The sequence below is a fragment of the Sus scrofa genome, chromosome 9 (assembly GCF_054392235.1).
Source record: "Sus scrofa isolate SSC_HxYL_T2T_F1_AM1 chromosome 9, Sscrofa_HxYL_maternal_Yorkshire_Landrace_v2.0, whole genome shotgun sequence".
In the NCBI taxonomy this organism is placed as follows: domain Eukaryota; kingdom Metazoa; phylum Chordata; class Mammalia; order Artiodactyla; family Suidae; genus Sus; species Sus scrofa.
Genome location: NC_139391.1, coordinates 6,640,732 through 6,653,797, shown reverse-complemented (window position 1 = coordinate 6,653,797; position 13,066 = coordinate 6,640,732). Strand labels below are relative to the sequence as shown.

Genomic DNA, 13,066 nt, shown 5'->3' with positions numbered 1-13,066 from the left:
CCCCTCACCCACCCACCCACCCTGCCGCCCACCCAGATGGAGAAGGCCAAGACGCATTATGATGCCAAGAAACAGCAGAACCAGGAGCTGCAGGAGCAGCTGCGGGGCCTGGAGCAGCTGCAGACGGAGAACAAGGAGCTGCGAGCCGAGGCGGACCGGCTGGGCCGGGAGCTGCAGCAGGCTGGGCTGAAAACCAAGGAGGCGGAGCAGACCTGCCGCCACCTCACGGCCCAGGTGCGCAGCCTGGAGGCCCAGGTAAGGCTCTGGCTGCACAGGCTCCCCCTCGCCTCCGTCGCCTTGGCCCCCGGGCCCGCCTGTCCTGGGCCTGCCCTGCCCGCCTGTCCTGGGCCTGCCCTGCCCGCCCTCTCCTTCCAGGTCGCCCACGCCGACCAGCAGCTTCGGGACCTGGGCAGATTCCAGGTGGCGACTGACACCTTAAAGAGCCGGGAGCCCCAGACCAAGCCTCAGCTGGACTTGAGTATCGACAGCCTGGATCTGAGCTGTGAGGAGGGGACCCCTCTCACCGTCACCAGGTCAGGAGGCCGCCTTCCTCCCTCGGGCTGGTGTCCGCCGAGTGTCTGCGGTTCCTTGCGCTGGGTCCTGGGCACTGGGGCTGTGAGAGGAAGATGGGGGCCCTTGGCCCTCGTCCTCTTAGCGGGGTTGGGCCAGGTGCTTGTAGAGAGCCCAGTGGGAGTGAAAAGGCAGGAGTGGGCCCAAGGCGCTCCCTGGGGCTGCCCATCCTCAGAGACACTGTCTGTGTGCGTCCAGTGGACAGAGGCGAGCGTGAGCAAAGCGCCCGGCGGGGCAGGTCGGGGGCTCGGCCCAGGTCCCCTGGCGCCAGCTGGACTCCCCACTGCGGGAGGCTGGTGTTGAGACCTGCCCTGAAGGCACTGAGGACCCTTGGAAAGGTTTGCATTTGGGGACGGACGTGGTCAGGTTGGCATCTTAGAAAGCATCTCCAGGTGAGGTAAAAGCTGAGACGGACGAATTCACACAAGCACGTTTATTGCTTTTGTTAAATGCTTAGACCCGTCGGGCGCTGTTGTGAACACCTCAGAGACTCCTGCATCCCTTCCCAGCCCTCCGAGGCAGAGGAACCAGGGGCAGCGGGCACTCGTGCCCTGACTCCCACCATGGCGGGGCTGGCCTTGAACCTGGGCCGCCGGGCTCGGGTCCCTGCTGGTCCCCACTCTGTGTCTGTCTCAGAGGCTGCGTTGAGCGAGGGCGAGGGCAAGGCAGGGCGTGGGAGCAGAGTGGCCTCTTGGACAGGGTCTGGCAGGAGGAGGAGGTGGGATTGCACCCGTGTGTGTGGCCCGGGGGCCTGGGCGGAGGCTGCTCCTTGGGGACCATGTGCAAGAGGTGGGGAGCCGTCTGTGGCAGTGGACACGTGGCAGTGGCCAGGAATGAGGACTGTGAGGAGCCGCGGCCTGGCTGGGCCCCCGGGCTGGCGGGCGGAAGGCGGGGCCCAGGCCAGGGGTGCTCCCCGGAAGCTCTGGGGAACCAGAGACGCTGGGGGCTTGACCCAGTCTCCTTGGGAGCGAAGGAGGACGGGCTGCCCGCCTGCCCCGGAGTGGCCCGTCAGCAGCTTTTCCCCCACAGCAAGTTGCCTCGCACCCAGCCCGATGGCACCAGTATCCCCGGCGAGCCAGCCTCCCCTGTCTCCCAGCGCCTGCCCCCCAAGGTAGAATCCCTGGAGAGCCTCTACTTCACCCCCATCCCCGCCCGGGGTCAGCCCCCGCTGGAGAGCAGCCTGGACTCCCTGGGCGACGTCTTCCTGGACTCGGGCCGCAAGACCCGCTCCGCGCGCCGGCGCACCACGCAGATCATCAACATCACCATGACCAAGGTCAGCCGCTGGCCGGGGCGCCCGCGTCCTCTCCGGGCCCCCTTCCCGCGGGTCCCCGAGAGGCAGGCAGCGCTGACGGCCCGGCCCCGCGGCTGGGCGGCTGAGCTCCCTAGCAGGGCTGCCGTTCAGGCCTCTCGTGGCAAGGGGCAGGGCTCCCGGCCCCGCGCAGGCTGCAGGAGACAGTGTGGAGCGGCTGCAGCCCAGCAGGGCCTCCCCGCACCCCCTGCTGGCTGCCCCGGGGGGCTGCTGGCCCGGCTGGGGCTCCGCTCCTCGTGTCCTAAGGAGGCAGGAGGCGCGGCGCTGCTAGAGGAGGAAGGAGGAGGTCTCAGGGTCGGGGCCCTGGCGCTGGGGCTGGAGACACGGTGCTGTGCGCCTGACGAGCTCACGAGACGTGGGGTCCCGCCCCAGCCTCGCCACTGCCTTGCTTGGTGACCTGTGGGCCCGTGGCCCTGTTCCTGTGCACGTGCTTCCAAAGTGCTCTGATGCACACACTCTGCCCTCCCTCCCTCCCTCCCAGCCTTGTTCATAGGCTCAGTGGGAAAGTGGGCGGGAAGTCTTGATACCTCAGCCCCTTGTGCAGGACTCTGGCCACAAGGCCCATGTCTTGCGGACGCGCCACCAAGGACCCCGTGCCAAGCAGAGTGGATGCCTGCAGAGGGGATCCGAGGTGCTTCGGGTTGGGGAGGCTTCTCTCCAGGGCGTCCTGCTCGCGCCGTAGCAGATTCACCCTCTCTTCCAGAAGCTGGATGTGGAGGAGCCGGACAGCGCCAACTCCTCCTTCTACAGCACGCGGTCGGCCCCTGCGTCCCAGGGCGGCCCCAGAGCGGCCTCCTCCACCCAGTCTCTAGCCCGCCTGGGCTCTCCTGACGATGCCAACTCGGCTCTGCTCAGCCTGCCTGGCTACCGGCCCACCACCCGCAGCTCTGCTCGCCGTTCTCAGGCTGGGGTGTCCAGCGGGGCTCCTCCAGGTAGGGGACAGGCTCTTGGACAAACCCAAGGCAGGCGGCCGGGTCCCTTCCAGCATGTCACCTGCCCCTCCTCCCCGCACCTGTCCATCGGGGCTCTGCTGGGCAGTCAGGCTGACGTCAGGCTGGATGCCAGAGATGCTGACACGAGGGGCCTGGGATGCCCAGCTGCTGTCAGGAGTCCTCCAGGCTCCTCCTCCGATGCCTCGTGCAGGCACTTGCCTTCCTGGAGCCCCCGGGCATCATCGGTTCTTGGCCTTCCATTTCGTTTCTCCGGGTGGCACAGCCTCTGCCTGTAACCCCAGGGAGGAAGCAGCGAGGCAGTGTCCATGGCAGTGTCTGTGAGCCCCTCTGCTGGCTCTGTAGCACTGAGTGGAGCAGGCCCCTGGGGTGCCTGGCTTGAAGTCCAAGGGGTGGGGGAAGAAGCGGTGGCGGAAGAGGCCGGCAGGAGGCTGCCTCCACCGTCCCCTCCTGGCCTTCCAGCCCCAGTGGCTTCCGTCTCCCTGTCCTCCCCAGGCAGGAACAGCTTCTACGTGGGCACATGCCAGGATGAGCCAGAGCAGCTGGATGACTGGAACCGCATCGCGGAGCTGCAACAGCGCAACCGGGTGTGCCCCCCCCACCTGAAGACCTGCTACCCGCTGGAGTCCAGGGTGAGCACTGGGGTTGCCCACCTGGCACCTGCCTCTGCCAGCTCACCTTCCTCCCCTGGCTTCCCACCCCAGTGCCCGGGCCTGCCTGCTGAGGAGGGCAGCCTGCTTCTGGTCAAGTAGCCGGTGGGGAGGTGCTGTGAGGGGCAGGGGCTCCCAGAGGTCTTGGTGGTGGTCATCGGGCAGGGCGGGGGCAGGGAAGGGAGCCCCAGCGCTCTGGGGCGGGCCTGCTGCGGCCCCCTCACCTCTCCCCCCACCCCACAGCCCTCCCTGAGCCTGCCCACCATCACGGACGAGGAGATAAAAACCGGCGACCCCCGGGAGACCCTGCGCCGAGCCAGCATGCAGCCGACCCAGATAGCCGAGGGCGCCGGCATCACCACCCGGCAGCAGCGCAAACGGGTCTCCTCGGAGTCCCATCAGGGCCCTGGCACCCCCGAGGTGGGTGGCGTCCGCTCCCGTGTGCTTTTCCGGCCCAGCCTGGCCACCATCAAGGGGGAGGGGGCGGCGTGGGTGCCGTCTGGACGAGGGCCACTCAGCTCTGAGAGCCTGGCTTTGGAGGTGAAGCTGTCCCGCTGCCCTCCTGTCTGCCTAACGGCCCTCTCCTCGCAGTCTAAGAAGGCCACCAGCTGTTTCCCGCGCCCCATGACCCCCCGGGACAGGCACGAGGGGCGCAGACAGAGCACGACTGAGGCCCAGAAGAAAGCGGCTGCAGCTGTTGTTAAACAGGTTGGTTGGGGGCTGGAGGGAGACCCCGCAGGGGCCTGGCTGGCGGAGCCCTGGAGAGCAGGGTGGCCTGGGGAGGACGGGGGGGGCTCCCCCCGCTTGACACCCCCTCCCTCCAGGCTGACCGCCGCCAGTCCATGGCCTTCAGCATCCTCAACACGCCCAAGAAGCTGGGCAACAGCCTTCTGCGGAGGGCGGCCTCCAAGAAAGCGCCATCCAAGGCCTCGCCCAGCACCCGCAGTGGGACCCGCCGCTCTCCTCGCATCGCCACCACCACGGCCAGCGCTGCCACCCCTCGGGCCAAGGGCAAGGTGGAGGCTTCGGCTTGGGGCCCCCGCCACCCCCGAGGCCGCTTCCCAGGCAGGGCGCGCTGAACTGTGGGAGGGGGCGGGCTGAGAGCCGGTGCTCTGGCGGGGGTGGCTGCCGTGAGTGGGAGGACACGGCTCCCGGGACCACTCAGAGCTGCGCAGGCACCGCCAGCAGCTGGGGACCGAGGGTGGCTGTCCAAGGCGGCGCCAAGGCGAGAGCCTGGTCCTGGGTGGGCGGGTCTTCCCGGCTCCTTGAGCTGCCTGACCGTGTCTCTTGCACTTCCAGGCAAAGCACTAAAGAGCCGCCACCAGTGAGCGGCCCCACCTGTGTCTCGGATGCTGCCCTTGCCTGGTCCTCCTCCTCCTGTCCCTTTCAGTGCCTTCTCTCAGCTCCCAGGCCCAGTGGCCAAACCCGTAGAGACAGTGATGCCTGCCCACGCCCCAGCTGGTACCTGGACCTTGGCCAGGTAAAGAGACGTGTCCTCAGCGCTGGCCCCGGCGCCTCGGAGGAGTCTGGGTCCTCTCCCCACCTTGCCCCTGATGTTGTCTTAGAGCAGAGTCACTTCTCCATCACAACCGGATTCGAGGCTGACTATGAGTGGCTGGGTCCTTGGCCCCGCCAGTGTCCCTGTCGGCCTCCGGATCGAAGAGGGACCATTGGAGGAGCAGGCCCTGGTCCCTGCTACTCCTGGTGGCTGGGCTGAGTCAGGGCCCTCGCTCTTCAAGTCCAGCACCGGGCATCGGCCTAGGGGAGCATGCCGTCTACAGGTGCTCCTATCCCCCTGAGGGCACAGTTGCCCAAAAGGGTGCTCTCTTCCAGGAGAGACGGGCCCTGGGCCTCGGTGGGGACAGCTCGCGCCCCCCCTCCCCGCCTTCCCCAGACTCGCACTGGGGTGGGATTGGGCGTGGTGGGAAGGTTTTTAAGGGCCAGGGATGGGTCTTTTCTAAATGTTATTACTTGTAAATAAAGTCTATTTTTCTCCCTGGAGTGCTGACCTGCCTTGACCTCTCGGGGGAAGCAGGGCCCTCTGGCTCTCGAGAGAAGCATACCTTTCTTTGTCCCTGCTGGGCCCTCCCTGCTCTCAAATCCCTTCTCCTGGCCTTTTTGGGGCCACAGACCTCCCCACACTCCCTCCTCGCACGGGTCGGCCGAGGCCTGAAGGAGAAAGGACAAGGCAGACGCCAGTACACTACCACCGAAGGTTTATGCGCGCCCGGCGTGGGCCTGCAGTGGGGGCGGAGGCGGTCTCTCTCCCCGCCCTTCCTGGGACCGTCCCGCAAAGGACACACCCAACACCGAGTGGATGCGGGAGGCGGCTCGGGCCAAGAGTGCGTAGACCTCAAGGAAGAGGTGACCATTCAAACAGGCTTCAGAGTTGGGGGTCACCTGTCGGCATGGTGGCAGAGGGGACCTGCTGGGGGGCGGGGCTCCTTCAGCAGGGGGCACACTTGTCTTCAGCCCAGCCTGGCGGAGGGAAGCAGACGGGGATCAGGGCCGAGGCAGGAGGGCCGCCGCCTCCCTGCGCTGCTGAGTCCTGTTCCTTCTCGTTTCCTGCTAAGCAGCGGGATGGAGAGACAGACAGAAGGCGCCTTAGCCGGAGCTGCTGCGGGCGCAGCCCCCTCTCCCCTCCCCTCCGCCCCCTCGGCTTCCTCACCCAGAGCTGGGCCAGAACCAGGTGACGCTGGGCCGTCTGCCCAGGATCGGAGAAAACACAGGAGAAGTTGGCGTGGCGCAGGCCGGGGCTCAGCTGCTCCAGCACCAGGGCCCGCCGCAGCTGGGTCCCCGCGCCCCGGCGTTCCCGCCTGCGGAGGGGAGCAGCAGAGGCGTCAGGGGCCTGCCCCCCCGCCGCAGACCCCCGCCTGCCAGCCGCACCCCTCACCTGATGCTGCCCTCGCGCAGGCGCCCCGGGAGGCGCTCGATGAAGGAGCCGTTGCCCAGCCAGTAGAGGATGCTGAAGTGGGGGAAGCGGCTGCAGGCGGTGCAGGACAGGGTCAGCGTTCCATCTAGGGACACACGTGGCTGCTGGCCCTTCTGCAGAGCAGACCCTCCCGCAGAGCAGACCCTCCCTCCCTGCCACGCGGGGCCGGCCCACCCTGCCAGCCCCCAGGATTCAGGAACCTCGCTCGAGTGGCAAGTCTGGGGAGGGAAGTGGGGTGGTTTACAGGGGCCCAGGCTGAGCGAGAGCAATCTGGGGACAGGTCCCTGGTCCCGGTGATGACTCCTGAGCGGACTTCTTCAGAACCACCCTCTCTAGCACCCGGCTCCCGTGACCCTAGGAGCCCTGGCCGAGGGGGCGGCACCTGTGGGCCACCGCGCCTCTGAGGTGGCCAGAGGGAAGTGCGCCCCGCGGAGGGGCCTGCTTGGAGCCCCTGCCGCCAGGGTGCCTTCTTTCTGAATTCTCTCCGTCCCGTTTGATGGGGGCGCATCCTGTGCACACTCACAAGGCTGCGTGCAAGGGCTGGGCGCTGAACACTTGGCCAAGCAGACCGGGTTGAAGGTGGGGGCAGGGGCTCGGGAACCAGCCCTCCCTGGGCGCCTCTGTGCCCGCAGCCCGCCCTCCTGGGCCCCCGTAAGAATTGCTCCTTACTCAGTGGGACTTCCTCTTCTGGCCAGGTCACCTCCAGTCCTGGGCACCCCTTAGCTCGCAGGAGCGCGGGGGGCTGGAGAGAGCAGGGGTCCTTGGCCATCCCGGCTGAGGCGCTGGCGACCACGGTGGCCTGGGGCGCAGGGGTGCCTCTGGCCACCTGGGAGACGAGGTGGGCACAGAAGAGCAGGGCCCACAGGGGCCTGGGGGCTAAAGAGAGATGAGTTAGAGGAGCTCGGCAGCGTCCCACCGCTTACATCCTGCCTCGGGCCCTGGCTGGAGAGGGCGCCACGGCCTCAGCAGGCCTGGCAGAGGTTCCTGGGCTCTGCCCGGGGAGTGGGAGGGGCAAAGGGCCCCTCCGGCCCCGCCTCTTGGCCCCTCTTGAATGGAGCGCAGGGAGACGTTGGAAGGGAGCCAGAGCCGCAACATCTGAGCAGAGGCTGAAGGCAACAGCCCAGGGGCTGAGGGGAGTCCGCCTGCGGCTCGCGCTCAGGGCCAGCCACGGGGCTCCCTTCTGGTCCCCCACCCGCTGCCCGCACGCGCGCCCGCACAGCCCCAGCTCCCACCTGGAGTCCAGTTCTGCCTCCTGGTCATGATGCGTGTGTCCGGAGCCGGCGAGCCGGGCTCTATATATCTGTGACAACTTCCTCCTCCGGGGGCGGCGGGGGAGGAGACGGTGAACACACCGCTGCTCCGACGTCTCGGCGGCTTGCTGAGATTCCAGCCGTGCGTGTGGCCACCTTCTTCCTGTGGGCTCCACCGCCCTCCCTACGCCTGAGCTCTCAGTGGGCTGCCAGGCACCGCTGTCCACTGCCCTGTGCACCTGCCCCACCTGGCAGCTGGAGGATGAGCCCCGGGCACAGGCTGGGGCGTCCCCTGCTGGGCCCTTCCCCACCCCGGCAGCACGCTGGCCCCTGGTCCCATGTGACCCTTCACTACGGGATGGACACGGAGGCCCCAAGAGGACCAGAGACTCACCTGGTCACCCAGGGGAGCAGAGCCCTCTCCACTGCCAGGGCCGGTTCTGGGAAGGGCAGGCAGGGTGCAATCTTCTGGGAAAACGCTGTCCTCTCCCTGCCATTTCACTTTCACTTTTATTGAGCCAGGGAATCCCGGACGGGCTCCGGCCACCAGGAGAAGGGACACACGCACAACAGTCCGGGCCGGTCCCTGAGGCGCCTGCACCTGCACCTCTTCCTCGGCCCGAGCTCGCGGTGGCCGGGGCCCTTGACACTACCTCCCGGGCGCCCCGCTCTCCAGCCCACTGTCCCCGGGCCACAGGGCGTGACCTCATGGCAGCCTCTCACACAAGAATTCTGTCCCAGCCAGCGGTCAGGACCCTGGCGTCCGCCTTGGCTCCTCTGCGTGAACAGACCTCCTGCTTCCTCCTTCACACTCACACCGTATTCGAGCGGACACCGTCCCGGGCACTGGGGACCCCAGGGCAGATGGCTCCGACCGTCTCCGACTCCGCGTCGCAGCCGCCGTCCACAGCCCGGCCTTTCTCAGGCCCCCATTTCTGTCACGCCAGCCCCGTGGCCGGAGCTGCAGCTCCAGCTCGTCCGGAGGCCTCGATGCCCCCACCCGGCTCCCGAGCAGCCCGCAAGGGCCTGCCTTTCCGAACCCCCTCTTGAAGCTCCGTGGCTCGGCTCAGCCACCGCTGGCCCCGTGGGACCCACCGCACGGAGACCACACGGAGGGCCCGTCCGGCTTGGGCAGGAGGCTCCCAGACAAGCCGAGCACCGGGCACACGCGCCTGAGCGCTGGCGCCTCCCAGGGGAGCGGGCCGTGCCCGGCGCCGGCAGGGCTCAGGGGAGGCGAGGGAGGCAGAAAGCCCGGGATGGGGACCCGTGGCGAGCACAGAGCAAGTGTGAAGGCCAGGACCCGGGGGCTCCGGAGGCCGGGATGCTGGGAAAAGAGCCAGGGAGGCCGGGAGCGGGAAGAGAGTTTGGAAGCGGCATCAGGAACATCATCGGCTGGAACCCCCAGAAAGTGCACGGGTTTCTTTCTGGGGCCGCGCCCGCGGCATATGGAGGCCAAATAGGAGCTGCAGCTGCCGGCCTACACCACAGCCACAGCCACGCCAGATCCGAGCCGTGTCTGCGACCTACACCACAGCTCCCGGCAACGCCGGATCCTCACCGACGGAGCAAGGCCAGGGACTGAACCCGCAACCTCATGGAAGCGAGTCAGATTCATTACTGCTGAGCCATGATGGGGACTCCCCAAGGAGTTTTTTGGTACGTGTGGAAAAACCAGACTCATTCCTATTTTAGACAAGGAGACACAGTCAGCTCCTCCTCCCCAGGCCCTGACATCTTCATCACCCCAGCTCCTCCCCAGCTCCTCCCCGGCCGACTCCAAACTCCCAGGAGCACCCGTGTCTCCAGCAGTGAGGTCCGGAGGCCAGGCTGCCCGGGGCTCCTGGCACACAGACCTTTGGGTGGAGGGTGCGAACTCGAGGGAGAGGAGAAGGACTCTGCCTGTGTCCCGAGGTCAGAGGTGGGCCGCTGGGGGGTCAGGGGACTCGGGACCGGGGAGCACGAAGCGGGCGCCTCGGGCAGCCTGGCCTCGGCCCTGGCGGGAGCCGACACAAACAAGAGGCCCGACCGTGGGACAATGACCCCGGTCCCCGCTCCCCGCTCCCCGCCCTGAGGAGGGGCCCGCTGGCAGGGGCAGCGGGGGCCGGGGACGCCACATCTGGGTGAGAGAGGCCAGGGTGGAGAGCGACCCATGGGAGGGGGCTGGTGGCAGGGCCCTGACCTCAGGCGGGGAGGACCGTCCCCAGGACAAAGCCCGACGAGGGACGCTGCGGGGCCGGCCGCCCCCAGGCCCCGGGGGACAGCAGAAGGCCGCCACAAAGGCGAGGCCCCCGAGGCCCGAGGGGAAGGGGTGGGAGAAGAAAGGCAGGCGGGGTGCTCAGCTTTCCAGCCCAGCTCACAGAGCTTTATTCAGAACGGCGGACAGGACCCACCCGATGCCGGCCGGTGGCACCTGAGGCCGCGGCGACCACGGACCCGAGCGCGAGGCCCATCTGCCCCCGCTTCCTGCTCAACTCCCAGGACCCGGGGCCTCCTTTCAGGCCCCAAGTTCCCCTGGGTCTCACCCTCCGGCCACCCACACCACCACCCACGCTGCCAGGCCTGGGCAGGGCCCAGGGCCGGCTGCCAAGGCTGATGTAACGATATTCCCGGGGCTGGGAATCCCCTGGCAGCTCTGAGGGACACTCACCACAGGAAGAAGGCGCCTCTGTCACCGTCCCTCGGCCGCGCACACAGACGCGGGCGCACACATGCTCTCGCTCGGGCTTTCAGGGAAGGAAGTGATGGGGCAGTGGCCTTTGGCACGTGTCCCCACTTCTGGGCAGAGGACCTGCTTGCACAAGCGGCCCTCCATCGTGGCTCTGACGGTAGCCCCCGAGGCCCCACTGCGTAGAGATCCTGCTCTCTGTTCTCCGGAGGACAGGACAGCCCCCCTCGGGCCAGGCTCCCCAGGCCGCTGCCGCGCTGCTCTCACGCCCCAAACAAAGCCACCGTGAATCCCGAGCCCCCAGGGCTTCCCTCACTGGAAGAGGCCCGACCCCGCTGCCTCAAGCGGCCTCTGGCCCAGGGATGGGAGCGGGGAAGAGGGCGCGGAGCCCACCCTCCCCCAGGCTCGGGGGCACCGGGCCTGAGCCCACGGGGGAAGGAAGGGGAGGGGCTGGGCCCCGGGCGGAGCTGGGGCGGCTCCTTGCCGTCAAAAATGCCTTGGCTCGAGCCCGTCCTGCTCAAGCAGGGAGGCTGAGGCCTGGAAGAGTGGGGCAATTCCTAGGTTCCACAATAAAAAAGGTTATTAAATATATTCATCAAAATAGTTTTCTTTTAAAAAGCCCCCACTGCTGACAGCCCCGCTGGCTGGCGCTCCGTCGTACCCTCCCCAGCCCGTCACAGCCGGAGGCCCTGAGCGGCCCAGCTGCCCCGTGAGTCCTCCCGGCGGCGGCGGGGGGCGCCCCGAGGTCCGGGGGCGGAAGCCCTCCTCCCTGACTATTCCAGGCCCAGGACGAAGTTGATGCCTTGCACCAGGCCAATGATGACGGGCTGCCAGGCCACCAGGTAGCGAAGCCAGTCCAGCAGCTGGCCGTACATCACATGCGGCCTCTCCCAGCTGCCGGCGCATTAAGGAAAAGAGGCGACGTGTTCCGGCGGCTACAACCCATCGGGGGACGGGGAGAGGGTCTGCCTGCGCTCTCCGGCCGCGCCACGGGCATCGGCCTCAAGGAGAGGGCGCCGCTCGCCAGAGAGCCCAGCCTCCACTCCCGGAGCTCCCCATGTCGGGACACAGGGCGAAACCCAGACAGCAGGCGGGGGCCGGGCACCAGTGCAGGGGCTGGAACAGACACGGGGGTACGGAGCCCTCCGTGACCAACATGCAGAGAGGGCCCCGCGTAAGCCACTCTGAGGTGGGATTGCTGCGCTCAGGGGCACAGCCCCAGACCATAGTCAGTGGTGACCACGGCTGCAGGGAGGTAGGAGTGGGGTAAGGTGCCTCCGAAGGTTCACGTAATGTCCCAAATGGGAGGTAGAGTCCCCGCTGTGGCATCTTGGGAGCTGCTGGGACGTGGGTTCGATCCCCGGCCCAGCAGTGGGTCAGCGATCCAGTGTTGCTGGAGCTGTGGCTTAGTTTACAACTGCAGCTCTGATCCCTGGCCTGGGAACTCCAGGTGCCATGGGGTGGCCAAAAGTGACCAACCTCCCCCCCCAAAAATGCTAAGTGTCCTAGGTCAAGAAAGGGATTGCATCTTGAGGGGCAGAGCGACAGACTGGCCACAGGGGATAACCCTTGGCAGAGACTCCCACCCAAGGACACGAAGCACCAGCCCTACTGAGGCCAAGTGGTCCTGGAGATGGACGTCTGGAAAGAGCCTGGGCAGCCAGCGCTGGGGGAGCACGCGCTGAGCCTCACGAGACTGTGGTGAATCCCTCCAAGGCATCAGAAAGAGCTGCCCAGTCCCGCCGAGAACCAGGGAAGCCCTGTCCCTCAGCTCAACCATGGACTTACGTAGCTGGTCCTGAACCAGCCCCAGGCAAGGAGCCTCATGGGGGACACAGTGGCCCCACAAGGCCAGCTGGGGTCTGAGGGACAGGGAACCCTGACATAGAGAATCGGCTGCTGGGAGAGGTCCCTGGATTCCAGGGGAAGTGAGGGGGACCGGAGAAGGGGCGGGCACGTTCCCAGACAGGCGATGGGGGGACGCGGAGGTGAGCTGGCGGGTAGGGAGGGGCAGCTCCGAGGAGCCGGGCCCCGGGCTCAGAGCAGACGGGCACAGGAGATCCCTTCCCATCCCTGCAGCTGGCAGGCCCTGCGCGGGCTCAGAGCGGCCTCCAGCCCCACTTGTCAGAGGCGCTCTTCAGCTGTCCCGCCCTGAACAAGCCAGTCAACCTTTCAACTGCCTCCCGGTGGAGTGAGGGCGCATCACAGGTCCCGACGCGCTAGAGAACCGAGTCAGATACCAGGAGCAAAAGGGCCAGGCGCAGGCAGGCAGGCAGGCAGTAAAGGGGAGCTGCTACGCCCATCGAGTACCCTGCGGGATCCTATGAGCAGAAGCTGGGCGGCTGGTCCTGCCCTGGCTTCCCCGGCCCGGAGTCGGGTGGGTGGACAGGCACCAGGCCACCGCGCGGCCACGGCGCCCGCGTCCCAGCGAGAAGCCCGCAAAGGATACGGGTTGCTGAACATCCTCTTGAGGTCGACCTTCTCCCGGCAGTAGGGACATGTCTGCTTCTTTCCCACGATGCACCAGCCGCGGATGCAGAACTCATGGAATCTGAGCACCACCGGTCAAGGGAAACGGTGGGCAGCCAGCATGGCGCTCCGGCCCCACGCCGCTCTTCAAAGAAGCGCGCCAGCCCTGGAGGAAGGCCCGAGGCCCGGCTTCCCCGCATCCTGGCTCTGTAACCGCAACCGCGAGCAGGCCCTCCCTCCTCTCTGACCCTTCGTCCCCACAGGGGAC

At 67.5% G+C, this 13,066-nt stretch overlaps 3 protein-coding genes across 41 annotated transcripts in view; 1 reads left to right on the top strand and 2 right to left on the bottom strand.

The window, feature by feature from the left end:
- Nucleotides 1–5,483, top strand: part of NUMA1 (nuclear mitotic apparatus protein 1) — a 70,918-nt gene extending 65,435 nt beyond the window's left edge. For 20 of the 36 annotated variants that reach the window (XM_084975047.1, XM_084975046.1, XM_021062426.2 and 17 more), the window contains 9 exons: nt 37–255; nt 376–533; nt 1,600–1,846; nt 2,586–2,814; nt 3,328–3,464; nt 3,726–3,902; nt 4,074–4,190; nt 4,307–4,498; nt 4,782–5,483. In XM_084975047.1, the coding sequence (XP_084831173.1) occupies nt 37–255; nt 376–533; nt 1,600–1,846; nt 2,586–2,814; nt 3,328–3,464; nt 3,726–3,902; nt 4,074–4,190; nt 4,307–4,498; nt 4,782–4,793 (1,488 nt within the window). In that variant the 3' untranslated portion in view covers nt 4,794–5,483. The remainder of the gene's footprint in view (nt 1–36; nt 256–375; nt 534–1,599; nt 1,847–2,585; nt 2,815–3,327; nt 3,465–3,725; nt 3,903–4,073; nt 4,191–4,306; nt 4,499–4,781) is intronic. The other 16 variants (XM_084975048.1, XM_084975040.1, XM_084975025.1 and 13 more) reach the window with 1 other exon arrangement.
- A 198-nt stretch (nt 5,484–5,681) lies between these two features.
- On the bottom strand, nt 5,682–10,356 carry IL18BP (interleukin 18 binding protein). 2 transcript variants are annotated; one of them, XM_084975114.1, is made up of 6 exons: nt 9,663–10,356; nt 7,647–9,491; nt 7,084–7,290; nt 6,376–6,499; nt 6,151–6,298; nt 5,682–6,050 (listed from the first exon to the last, which is right to left on the bottom strand). In XM_084975114.1, exons 2-6 carry the CDS (start codon nt 7,672–7,674, stop codon nt 5,985–5,987), a joined length of 573 nt encoding a protein of 190 aa, XP_084831240.1. In that variant the 5' UTR covers nt 7,675–9,491; nt 9,663–10,356; the 3' UTR covers nt 5,682–5,984. The 2 variants fall into 2 exon arrangements, with proteins under 2 accessions (XP_084831240.1, XP_084831239.1); XM_084975113.1 differs by having other exon boundaries at nt 5,682–5,960.
- RNF121 (ring finger protein 121) overlaps nt 10,005–13,066 on the bottom strand; it is a 99,254-nt gene continuing 96,192 nt past the window's right edge. For all 3 annotated transcript variants that reach the window (XM_003129616.5, XM_005653662.4, XM_005653660.4), the window contains 2 exons: nt 12,779–12,880; nt 10,005–11,223 (listed from right to left, as the gene is read on the bottom strand). In XM_003129616.5, the coding sequence (XP_003129664.1) occupies nt 11,103–11,223; nt 12,779–12,880 (223 nt within the window). In that variant the 3' untranslated portion in view covers nt 10,005–11,102. The remainder of the gene's footprint in view (nt 11,224–12,778; nt 12,881–13,066) is intronic.

Coding starts and splice junctions, on each gene's coding strand:
- IL18BP (XM_084975113.1), bottom strand. CDS start 7,674: ATGACCAGGAGGCAGAACTGGACTCCAG. Junction 7,291..7,646: donor GAGGCAGAACTGGACTCCAG/GTGGGAGCTGGG, acceptor ATCTCTCTTTAG/CCCCCAGGCCCCTGTGGGCC. Junction 5,961..6,150: donor TGGTTCTGGCCCAGCTCTGG/GTGAGGAAGCCG, acceptor TCCCTCCGCCAG/GCTGGGCTGAAGACAAGTGT.